Source organism: Lineus longissimus, chromosome 6, assembly GCF_910592395.1.
Source record: "Lineus longissimus chromosome 6, tnLinLong1.2, whole genome shotgun sequence".
Taxonomy (NCBI): Eukaryota; Metazoa; Nemertea; class Pilidiophora; order Heteronemertea; family Lineidae; genus Lineus; species Lineus longissimus.
In genome coordinates this window covers 3,477,208-3,490,463 of record NC_088313.1, presented here as the reverse complement: position 1 = coordinate 3,490,463, position 13,256 = coordinate 3,477,208, and the positions used below count along the sequence as shown (strand labels likewise).

Below are 13,256 nucleotides of genomic sequence, written 5' to 3'. Positions count from 1 at the left end.
TCTTGAGTATGGGAACCTGAAGGTCCGTGAGGCACCTGGGGAGAGAAGACTAGTTGAACGATGGGATCTGTTCATGGAGAAGAAGTGTTGAGTGGCTTTGTATCGTGTACTCTTGCTGGTGGTTGAAGGAACACTACTATTGATTTCATTATATGAATACCATTTAATTACAAACAGGTGAAAACAGATCATATCATATTCCTGGGCATAAATTAAAATAGGAGTGCGGGAACAAGTTTTTTTAGCAGGAGGAAAGCGAGAACATTTTGCGCCGTCTTATTCCGATTTGACTGGTTAGTGGTGAAATCTGCTTTTACTTTCGCAAATTAACATATTCGTTTTTCTTGTTCTAACGTTGTCTGAATTAAAGATGCTTTCCCAATGCTTGACTGGTCTGGCAAGAGGCATTGCCAGGAAAACGTGACGTCATTTTGGTCATTCTTCTTACCGCACGCCCTTCCTCTCCGTAAAAGTTCCTGACATGGTGTGAAGTGGGAGGGCGCACAATGGGAACCACACTGCCACGATGTTAATAGTTTCTATTTATAGAATTCAGCGGCAGAGATTTTAAGCACGGAAAAAGTAGATAAACTCGGCTAATCTCAATGGATTTTACCCAGGAATGTTTTCAAGGCGAGAGAAACATCTGATTTAAGTACTGCGCTTATTAGATTTCATGTTCATGCCGAAGATTGGCCTAAAACGTGGACGAAAAGAGTGCATTATCGAGTGTTGGAGAGGTCACGTGATTGGACGAGAAACCTGAGCGAAAACAATACTGACTCCAGCTCCCAGAGGGAGGAGCTGGAGTCATAACAAGCATTCAAGTTCAGAAATTGATCGTCACACATTGTTAAAGTTTTCATCATGATTGAAGACCGCTTTAAACGCATTGGTGGTAATGAAGCAATATCGTTTTGATGCAAAATGCATAAGGCCTCTTTCTGGCTGAAGCGGTATCGGTGTCGCAATTACAACCGCTAGGCTTCAAATCTTGGTAAAGGAGCTGCTGGTATTCATTTGAAACTGTCATTAAATGCAAATTACATCACATTTCAATGTAGTTTGAGGTTTTTAGAATATATAATAATATAATTGATACATGGATGTCTCAACACACGTTGCTAGGGTGGCGCTGTCTTATCGCCCAAACCAATGGCGAAGGACCTTTGGTTGGGCCTACATTTTAGCCACGCTCTCGTTGTTTGTAGGACTACAGATACCACATTACGTGATATTCTCATTCATTGTAATATATTCCGGTTTAAATAATTATTTTTTGATTTTTGATGGCTTGGCCAAAATACAACGAAAAAATAAAACGGGGTGTTTCAGCACAGTGTGAGGAGAGTGACAAACGTCTCCAATGAAATGCGGCGTTCGGCTTTAAGTCAAGTCCAGGCGGGTTAAGTGTTTCTCTGAAATCGATTTCCTGACCAATAACTCAGAACTTGATTACCGAAACATTTTGAGTTTCCATGAAAGGCCTAAACAGGACTTACCTAATAAATATTAGGACCGCATTGGATATACCCTGACACACTCAGAAATGCTCGCAGTGTCGTACCAGCAGTTGTACATACATGTATATATAGTATTGTGAGTGAGCAAACCATTTCAAGATTTAGGTTCTGGATGAGGGGACAGATCTGACCGACATCCAGGCAGGTTTTCGAAAGCTATGACGGATATAACAACAACGACGCGCAGACCGGGAACTGTCGAAATTCCAGAAATGTTCATTGAAGACAAAACGCCGGACAAGCTGATCGAAGTCCATACGAGAGATTCAGGAGTGGGATTCGAGACTATGGCAAGCCAAAGCGGAATTTATTCAAGACTTTAGAATAACCATTCAAGAAGTTAAATATAAGTTCAAGAAGGAAATATATGTTCAAGACTAAAACATGTTCAACCTTGAATCAAATGTTTTCAACCTTGAATCAAATGTTTTCAACCTTAAATAAAATATGTTCAACCTTGAATAAAATATGTTCAACCTTGAATAAAATATGTCCAACCTTGAACAAAATATGTCCAACCTTGAACAAAATATATTCAACCTTGAACAAAATATATTCAAGACTCACGTGACCATATTCAAGACGCACGTGACCACAAAATTGATGACGTTGTTGCTCATGTTTTGATGCTTTACGGACTTTCCCGAACCCGCGTCCAGACTTTCCCGAACCCATGGTACTTGTGTTGCGTTTCGGAGCTCGAATTGTTCGCACGAAGGTTTTGACACATGGTTGTACACGTACCTAGCCGCCTACACCTGACATGTACTGTAATCCTACACATCATGACATGGATGCCGAGTGAATGTCAGAGTCGATACATGTTTCACAGACATATCAGGCAAATTATAGGTTCAAAATGCGCAATGCCTCTCACCTTTCATACCACTGTATCGGATTCTCGTTGTCTTTTGACATGTTTGAGTGTTTAGGCTATACAGGCAATCAATCACGTCGTGAAACAGAACGCATCAGAAGTACCATAGATTCTACGCTCTACGTCATCAATTTTGTGGTCACGTGCGTCTTGAATATGGTCACGTGAGTCTTGAATATGGTCACGTGAGTCTTGAATATATTTTGTTCAAGGTTGAATATATTTTGTTCAAGGTTGGACATATTTTATTCAAGGTTGAACATATTTTATTCAAGGTTGAACATATTTTATTTAAGGTTGAAAACATTTGATTTAAGGTTGAACATATTTTAGTCTTGAACATATATTTCCTTCTTGAACTTATATTTAACTTCTTGAATGGTTATTCTAAAGTCTTGAATAAATTCCGCTTTGGCTTGCCATACGAGACATCACCCGTGAGCGGGGACACTCATATAACACTTGTAAGTATTGTTTAGTATCCTTATCTATTTATGATGCCTCAGTTGATGCCTTATGATGCCGCAGCAGTTTTGTTGTAGCCCAACTTCGTCACTTGGTGTTTTGTTTCTGGAATAACATGTGCGTTTGAGAGCCTTACTTTGGAATAATAGTGATTTTTGCGTCACACTGTACTCTATGGCTATTACCAAGTAAAGATCAATTCATGCTTACTATAAAACCGAGTAGAGAAATCAAAAGGGCGACACAAACAGTTACGGCCAGCCCACACGTTGTTCTTGCTCTCATATTCGGGGGAACGTTTGTACACGATTCTTTGGTCACCTATTCTTGACTTTAATACCAACTTTCCATCTTCCCATCTTTCCATCTTTCCATCTTTCCAGGATCACAGCAGCACCAGCCTTTCCTACAATGACTCCGGACATCCTGAGTATACATCCGCTCTTCATCGATTTGCTGCCTTCTTCGGGCTCGTTGAAGACGAGGAAGTTATTTATATGAACAAAACCATCACTTTTAATTCTGTGGTAAGAGAGATCGGGCTACTTTTTCAGCAGGTTATCGATGTTGTGGCACATATCACCGTAGTTGTAGTAACCAGATCCATCCCATAGTGTTTTTATAAGATGACAGTCAATGCACATGTCATCAGAGATCATGTAAGAAACTGGCCGTGTTTATTATTGGACTAACATCACCGGTGTGAGAGTATGAAACCATATCCAGACCGCACCCATTTGATACATGAACGTCTAAGCGCAATCATTACATTAGCACTTTGAGAATTACTCCTGTTCAGGGATTTATGGTGAGAGAGAGATTACGGGTTTGATTATGATCGTACAAAATGTATGCTATAATCTTGTATTCCCTTTGTAACGTTTTTTAGTGTTCCCGTTTCTGTCAACTTATCATTTGGGAACGCTAAATGGCAACAGACACGTTTTTCTCTGCCTCCTCTTAAAATGAAAATTCTTTGTAATGAAACAAATTCACTTTAGATTTTCGGAAACTCATTGGGATTCGGGCGACCGCGTGAGTTATTCAATTCTTAGAGAATAGAGCATACTCGTAACTGAGCAATTCGGTTATCATCGCTGTCCTTGTTATCTCTTTAACAGGTTGGAAAAATCGGATTCTCTCATTCCTTCTCTGGGTTACTCCCAAAGCCAAGATGGTTCCGCTTCTTGCGGAAGCGAGACCGGCCAACGCGGCCGCATTCGGAGACCTCCAACAGTCTGATCCACCACGGCGAGGTTACGGAGAGAGAAGTTTCCAGCGATGGCTCTTGCGGAGGAAGAGTCTTTTTCAGGCGGTTCAGCAAGAATCCAATACTGAATCTAGATTCTGACATCGAGGAAGAAACAGCGGAGACAAGTCATGAAAGCAGTGGCAGTTCACTCTGGAGGAAACTTTCATTCGGGCGGAAATCTTGTCAAAAGGAAAAAAATATCCATAAGTCTCAGGGACGGAGTGGTACTCCTAAGCGAAGTCCTCATACTGTTCGATTTGAGGGGGAAAACACAGATGGGCCCACAGCAGCTGCAGCATCGCCCCAAAGGGCTACCTGCTCTATCTGGAATGGCCACTTTCTCGATCCTGACGAGGGTATTGATCATGGGTTCCCGACCGTGCTCTCCAGGGTCAATCCTGACCTGTCCGACTGTGAAAGCTATCATGTTTACGAGAGCTACATTTCTTCCCCATACCCCAAGGTCCACGAGGAGTCAACGTTGCATATTGATGCTGAAGCTCTGATTAATGAAGTGTTTGCCTTTGCGGATGTTTCAACAGGTGATTCATCATTTAATGCGCCCGTCGTATGCGATGAGAACAACAACGATCTGCAGTCCCCGGATGTAGCGTCACACATACGCAACCGAAGTGATGGGCAAGGAAACAACAATCAGGCCAAGATGAATATAATATCACCGAACAGAAGGTTTAAATTGAAATGGCGAAGCAAATCTGTCCCGGACCTGAGCGTTGAGTCTTCACTGTCACGAGACGAAACAAGTCCTGAAACGTGCCCATTTCATGCGACAGATGACATAGTTTTGAATTGGTCAGGCTCTTCTGGAGATAACGATGTCACTGACCCAAAATTGGGGATAAAACAGAGACGCCAGAACTGTCGGAGAGATGACTCTGCCTATAGGAGTAAGAGGGCTTCGCTTCCGATCACATGTAAAACTACGCTGAAACTGTTACAATCGGTGTGTAACATTCTAGACCCCGACATGGCTACCTCTGAGCCTCTTGTTCAGAATTCATGTATTAACGATGAGTCACACGAGCGCGACGGCCAATCGCTCAGTCCTTTTCAAAAAGAACGTGCTGATGCCATCCCGCCGGTTCATCCAGGTACTCCAGCGTCTGGCCAATCAGACGAATGTGACGGCCTGAATCCTGACCAATCGTCTTCTTGCACTGTCCACGACATGGTTGCAACTAAATCTCGACCAGTGAACGTAGTGTGCCCGTTGTCCCCTCGACGAAAATCGGATATGTATGGAGAAGCTCGGATTCTTGACGACGACGGTGTGAGTCAGAAAGAAGACCAAAATATGGAGTGTGCAGGGCATGCCACCAGGGTAAGGTTACTTATGGAGTAACTGTCAAGACTGCTGACTGCATGATCACACAGCCGATATCCATAATCATTGATATAAGCCCATTTTATTTAAACATATATAACTGCATTTAAAAATCAGTTCGATGGAATTGACTGAGGGAACCACATGTCTGATTGGGCACCAGTCGTGAAAAGTGATCCAGATTCTTTCCACTTTTTGGGGTCTCAATATTCCTTCACATATGAAATCGAAAAGAACAGTAGTGTGTTGCTTCCTCATGTCTTCAAGTTTATTCACACGGTGTAGCATAATTTATAGCGGAGCGTACATGATTGATCAATTTCAGATGGACAGTATTGAGGACTCCACAAAGAAATGTGATCGCCCATCCAAGCTGAGTAACGTCAGCGTCATCCACGACTCCACGGTCTCTTCAATCGTGAACCAGACAGACTCGGGAAAGAAGCTATCGTCGACTGCGCCGGAGGACGACCACACGGCAGATGGAGATGGTCGTGGGCACTCCACCCCAATGCGTATTAACAACGAGGGGAGATCTAGCAAGATGGTGCTGCGGTTTAGTCCGATTCAGGAGGCTGAGGTAGGCCAACGTAAACCATGTGAATTGTTTGAATCACGTTGACAGTTGATCTTGCAGAACACCTTTCTTATGATAATTACTTTAACTGTGAAAGAGGAATACGTAGGCTAACTGCTTATTTGTCCGCACTTTCCTACGGCAACAATAGATACTTCGCCGATCTGTATAGGAAGGTGACATATTCTTACGGGGTCCATGTGACAGTGCTTTTATGCCTACATTGTAGGTGATACTATGTAATCGGGGATGGGGTTTTTGACTAGTACTCTTCAATATAGATTTTCATTTCCTGAAACACCCTGTCTGACCATTTTTTCAGGCGTATGATTATCCAATAAAAGGATCGTCGGATGAAAGTGATATCAAGAGGAGAAACCTTGCATTTGACGTATTTAGGAGAACGTCTGGTAAGGCTAATCCTTCAGCCATATATCGGATCCACAGAAACAATGGAAATGTTTGATATTTTTGTACTTTGGGTAAAAAATTGAAGTTTGTGACACTATACCCGTTTGAAAGCAAAGGAATTGTTATTGATGGAAACGTACTATTTTCATATTTTTCAGGTGGAAGTCTCAATTATAGCATTGGTCAAGGCCGTGATAGGAATGATGATCGAGGGGGATCGAGTTGGTCGAGCGTTCCTTATGTGACGTATTTTCTATTTTGTGTAAGTAGAATGCCATCGTAGCTTCGGACATTTTTGTCCGTCGTGGTACGATGCGTTCTTAGGCATGTCAGGAGCTGTTGCTAATGGTACTCTTAATTGTCCCCTTTAAGAAAATAACGATAACATTTCACAAACATATTTGATGCAATTCCAGGGAACACTAAGGATATTCCATGGTAAAGTCTTCATTTTCGGTCACTGGCTTCTATAGTCATGCACCTTAGTCGTCATCAAAGAATGGAAAAGCGTACATTTTTCGATGAAGTCTTTGATCGTCGTTTGACAGCTGTGGCATAATTGGCATTTTCCCGTTAACCGTTGCAGCTCAACATTCTTGTATTTGCCATTTACATCTGCAACAGCAGCGTGGACGTAGCTGGTCTCGAGCCCAAGCTTCTGATCAACAACTTCACTACAACACTGGCAGGTACCAACATCACCCAAATGAGGCAACGACCGAATCCATGGATCGGACCAAGTCTGAAATTCCTAATTGGTATTTTGCATTCTTTAAATCTTCTTATATTTCTAACGTAAGTTTTAATGTAGTCGTCAGTCATTGTGACGAGATTTGCCTGCTTACAATTCTTTTTTCGCCACTTTCCAGATGAGTGCCTCGATAGGTGGAGCTATCTGTTGTTGAGAAAACAAAATGGCCGACTTATGGGGCCAGTCTTTCAACATCTCTTTTGGCCGTTACGTCGAATCAACAGAGGCTGGCTCCGTAGTTAGACAAAGTTCTACTCCTTCACCGCCGGAGCCGCTATCTGGAAAGAGGCCATATAATTCAGCTTCAATTTCAATTTGTGAATTTCAATTTGTATCAGCTGTATGTGATCATTATAAATGTACCAATCTTTTTGTGTGTTATTTTTCAGGCATATATACACAGCATTATCGAGAGTTGATGATTGCTTTCTTATTACAATTTTCGATTTATCTACATGTATATTAGGTCTATATATATAGTATTTATATCTATACATTTAGGAAATTGCTTCAAAATTGGATAAATGCCTAGAGTATCTCTCTATCTGTAGTCTATTTCATTGTTGTTTTCATTGTCTTTATACAATTCCTATCTTTTCGTAGTTTACGAGTAGTATCTATGTAGAGTCAAGAGTTGACAAGTCTCCAATATCACTATAACATCGTATTCTTTTATATAGTACTGTCATGAGGATTTTATTGATGCTCTGTAGTACAATATGCATGTATAGGCCTACAAATACCTTTCAATTTTTCACTTTTGTCATGAGTTGATGGATTTTTTCTTTTTTTTTACAAATGGGTGATTTATTTACTAGCTGAGAGAATGATACATAGAAAAAGGCTATTTTGCAGACAAAAGCCAAAGGCTTAAACCCCTACAAAATGTGGTAACTTAACAGAATTTTACAGAATTATACATAGAGAATTATTATGGAACGTGGGTACAGAAATGTAGTAATCGACTAAAAATAACTCATTTAGTGAGTTGATGGATTGATGTGATGCGTTTACCATCTGTCTTATTTTCTTTCTTTAGGAATCGGTGCCATGTATGCACCATGTGTCCGTGAAGACGCGAAGATTAAAGGGATAGTGAAAGAAGCTGCCGTTACGCCACCTGACGTCCTCGGCTGCTGCGAGATCAGGAAGAGAGGTCTCGCCGCAATGGCCACGTATCGGGATTGCAAAAGATTTGGATTCGGTTAGGTCATTCCCTGTCCCCTAAGCTGGCATAGTGTGGCTTTCACTCATAAGTCATGTCAATTTATCAATGTACATGTACCAGTTAGCTAGAGTAATGGTGTATTTCAAAGCATTGCAAAGCCGGTGTTAACAGACGGTACCGAATAGTTGTTCAGTGTACGGGGATGACAGTCCAACTTTAATAGCTTTGGTCTGAACCCACAACGCCTGTAGGCCCAGGACCAACTTCGATACCAAATTATGTTAAAATGATATTTTCATCCCTTACCTCCTCAAGACGCATAATGGAATAGTGTTAACTGTAATCGTGGATGTAAATTCGTCCAAAACGTCTGGACGGATTTCGACCATCTGCATATTATCATATTGGTGGGAGAATGCGTCTGCAGCTTCTCCTCAGTCGACATTTGCTCTGCAGACATTTTGGTGAGACATTTTCTCTTTCATTCAGGCCATGGTATGATTTGGACAAAAGAAGCACAGTGCGGCGACATGCAATTACAAGTCAAGAACTCCGTGATCCTCCGCCCATGCTGTGTGGGCACGGAGGGCAAGTGTATGATGTTAGCTCGTGTCGACTGTAAAAAGTTGGACGGGTTATTTCATAACGCAGGGCCAGAACACTGCAGCCAGGTATAACATTACATATTATGTTCCCTTGAAACAGTAACGATTATGGGCACTGTGCGTTGATAATCACACGCTCGGTTTTAACGTACATCGTTTATGCACATCTAAAACAGGAAGAAAACATTCTCTTCCCCAAACAGATTCCAAATAAAGTTTGGAAGTGACTATTTGGCAAGCCCGGCTTACCAAACAGCGACTTTTTCTTGTCCTGAATGGAGAGCCAAACTCATTAATATTAAAGTAAAGTCTCCAGCTCGCCAAACAGGGTAGATTTTTTACCTGTTTGGCAAGCCCGGCTGGCCGAACAGGGTGGCTTTTTAGTGCTGTTTGGCAAGCGGCTCTCCAAACAGGACAAAAAAAAGATGCCTGTTCGGCGAGCGGCTTGCCAAATTGACCCGGCTATTTTACATCATAATGGGTCCATGTTGGTATATGATGGTTCCATCTATCAAGTCGATGGCAAACGTCACTGCTCTCCCAACACGCCCACGCGCTTGTTCATCATTTTCGTTTTCGTTTCCCCGCCTGTATGCCATCTGAATTTAGACCTAATAACTAAACGTCTCCGCAAATTGTCTCGTCACACTACACGTACCACAAGCCTGAACATCGTGTCTTGTTGCAATTCAGATCAATTGTCTCGGAGATATCTGCCAGTTTTATGAGAACAACAGTACGTACACGCCCCTCAACCCAAACCAATGGTGGCGACTCTTTGTGTCTCCATTCTACCACTACGGCGGACTCCATCTGATCATGACACTGGTGGGTTACATCTCGATAGGGAAGCAGTTGGAACGGTCTGTAGGACATATCAGGATTTTCATAATCTACCTTGGAACGGCCATGATGGGGCTTCTGGTGGGTAGAGTACCAGTCCTTATATTTTACTTGTTTCTATCATATGTTCTTTGGCTTCATTGAATAGGGACAGGGTCAACCATCCAAAAGCAAAAAGAGGTGTTTTGCATCGTTTACTTCTGGCCTGCAGACACCAATGTCGAGAAATAACTGTGGGGTTAACAGGAAGACCTCGAAAGGGCAAGTAACACAGGACTGGATGAATCGTACAACCAGCCTGGTGCAGACAGGCCGGTAATCCACCCATACATAAAATAGTGTCCCCTTTGTGCTCTCCTGTACATGAACTGTTTGATATAAAAAACAACAACATTCATTCAAATTATCTTTTCAGACTGGCGGCGTCTTCCTCCCCTACCACGTCCACATAGGCGGCACGGCCAGCGTGTTCGGCCTCTTCGGAGTGCTACAGATCCAGCTCATACAGACATGGAAAACTCACGTGAAACCCTGCACAGAAATTGCCCTTCTTTTCTTCTTCTTCCTATTCTACGCATTCCTCGGCCTTCTTTCGATGGTCGACAACTACGAGCACATCGGGGGCTACTGGGCTGGGCTCCTCTTAGGGTGCCTTCTGTTACCCTACGTCACTTTTGGCTCGTGGAAGCTCGGGGTTAGACGCGTCGTGTTCGCCTTTAGCCTTTCTTTAACCATTATTTCTGTCTTGTTTCTCATGTGTTTTTACTTCATTGACCCCGATTTCACATTTCCTGAGGAACTAGTGTATTTTAGCTGCCTGCCATTCAGTTCGGGATTTTGTGAAAATGATGATGTAGAGATCAAATAGTTCAAAATATTGTGTTAGGCATTTATTTGCAAATCGATATAGTGTCACTGTCGCTAATCGTTTCAAAATACTAAGTATGTCATCGTCTCTAAGTTTACATGTATTTACTGAAAGTTTCGTTAATATTTTTTTCTGTTGTGAATTTAGGTTGTCAAGCATAATCCGAGTTGAATTTGCATAGACTAGCATGACTAGTTTTAGTTTTAAATTTAAGTTCTCCTAAATACACGATTCCGTGATACTTGTGCGAAGAGTTCTGCAATTTTGTTATACATGTACTTTTTGTAAAGCACTTTAATCACATTTCGAGTTAAGGTTGTTAATTTGTTTGTGTTCTGTTAATTTATAAACTTTTTATTGCCGAAAAAGAAGTACATTGTTTGTTGTAATCAAAAATTGTAGTTCATTGCAATCTCCCTGTTTGAACAGAACGTTCTGTACAATGCCACAAAGGCTGGCTGCACCGCACCCGTCTTGGCTCATGCCGAAACCGACGTGTCAGTGCCAGGACGGGAGCAGTGCCGTTTCCTTTTTACCATGATCATCAGTACACAGCCGGGCTCCCTGGGTCATTTCCCCCAACACAAATATTGACGAAGAAAACAATATAGCAAAACATTGGTTTGGCCGAACAAAGGTTACTCGTCCTTAAAACACAAGTTTCACATGTGGCAAGGACAAGCCTTGCTGCTCTTGGGCAGGGCAGACATTACCGAAGGCCTGCACCGGTGTATGTAGGCCTACTTGAATCGGGGTGGAATTGTTTCTAAAATGTTTCCACCTGTTACCAGCTGGAACTGCTAAAAAGACGAGTCGGCTACTTAGGGACAGAGTGAGCGCATGTTCGAGACGTTTAGCTACAATGGTCTTAGAACAGATGACACTACTGCATTGACTGTATTCTATCGAAAAACATAACTGTGGTACTGAAGGCAAGAAGCCAACGAGTAGAACTGATGGTTTCGTTGTATTAGCGTAGGGGGCTTTACTAGTGAACACGATGTGTGAAGGTACGTGTAGGACCGTAGTCCGATGTTTTCGAAATCAATGCAAGGTATCATTTATCAAATACCTCACTTGGAATTTACGATTTGATAGAAAGGAGGGTATATAATGGGGAACTAAGTCATTGGCCAACTCCTGAAGATACCATTGAACATCCATTGTCATCTCTCTGTTTTAATACAATGCAAATCAACCTCGAGAAACGAGATAAAACAACTGATAAGAAAAATGATTTTGTCAGAAACAATTTCTCAAATGTCACCAGGGATGATGTTAAGCTTATCTTAAACGATATCTACGAGACGTATCTCGTTCCAAATCAATGGTAACCAAGGAAAATATCAAACTACGCGTATTCTCCGATAAAATCCATGATAGTTCGAGATTTGGGTGTTTCTTATATTGATAAATGGCTCGAGCGAACAATAGGGTTATTTCATGAAAAGATACCGAAGTTGACTTATTGACTCCCCGCCTACTAAACCGGGGTGTTAATTGCATTGGAAGAGATGGAAGGATTGGCGGTAATTGGTAGTCCTGAAATTAATCTCTCTACTGCAAAATCGATTCGCATTGGTAAAAAATGACGCAAGCAGTTTCATCATTTTATACATGGTGTCCCAAAATTAAATCCGTCACACGCTTTTTGATGCCACGTCCGCGGATAACAAAATTTTGTATGTAACAGTACATTGTTAAAGGACGAAAACACCCTGTCACTAATCAAATAATGAACATTTTAAATTGATCAAATCTAAAACGATTTGCGCATATCCGTTGTTTTGTTAACCGGGCCTTCATTTTGAAAATAATTGGACTTTTGGAATTTTGTTAATAACTACAGAGAAAAATATTACACAACTTCCGTTCACATCATGTCTTTAGTACGCAATGAATTCAAATCTACTGGGGGATTATGGCGCTCAGAACGAGGCTTTAGTTGATGAAGACCCCGAATGTTCACGAGGTGAGAATTTAGTTGGAAATTGTCTATTTCTTACAGTGTTTCCAACGCTTAACCAATGCCAAAACAAATATATCTTCAGGAGATTAACCTCCCTTCGGATCGACATCTTCAGAAAGTGAATCTTGGTCTTGGTTTTCAGAAGAGTACCGGCTCCTGATGCCCACGCTTGCTGGCCCTCTGCCTCCAAACACGTCGCGTGTTATTCGAAGCCTGCGTCTTGTGTAATGGCTCCCATCTTTAATTGGGAAAGTGAGATCAATACTTCCCAATTGCTGCATTCCGACGAACGGCTACCAATAAGTAAAATAATCGACAATACAAATTGAGGGTGAAATGTCTTCATGCCTCAGCGAGTTCCCCTGCAATGAGATTCGAAGCCGTTGGTAGACTGAACAGGGGAAGGGCAAAAAACAACTCACTTGTCAAAGGGATTTGCCGTCTTCAACTGAGGTGTTCAACTGATTGAAAGTAAAAGCCACAATGTATGTAAGGTAAATTGGTACAAATAAAGCCGCGGTACAATTATAACCTATGTGTACATGCACTACTGTGTAGTGTACGACCAGCTTTTCTTTACACTGTAGGGGCTATACATGTAA

General features: G+C 41.8%; 1 protein-coding gene across 1 annotated transcript; it reads left to right on the top strand.

Annotated features, from left to right (window-relative positions):
* Window positions 1-5,941: 5,941 nt before the first annotated feature.
* On the top strand, window positions 5,942-10,846 carry LOC135489769 (inactive rhomboid protein 2-like). Its single transcript, XM_064775288.1, has 8 exons — window positions 5,942-6,042; window positions 6,362-6,449; window positions 6,609-6,712; window positions 7,037-7,208; window positions 8,241-8,405; window positions 8,859-9,040; window positions 9,668-9,898; window positions 10,233-10,846. The coding sequence occupies exons 1-8, from the start codon at window positions 5,974-5,976 to the stop codon at window positions 10,683-10,685; spliced, it is 1,464 nt and encodes a 487-aa protein (XP_064631358.1). The 5' UTR covers window positions 5,942-5,973; the 3' UTR covers window positions 10,686-10,846.
* Window positions 10,847-13,256: the final 2,410 nt, after the last annotated feature.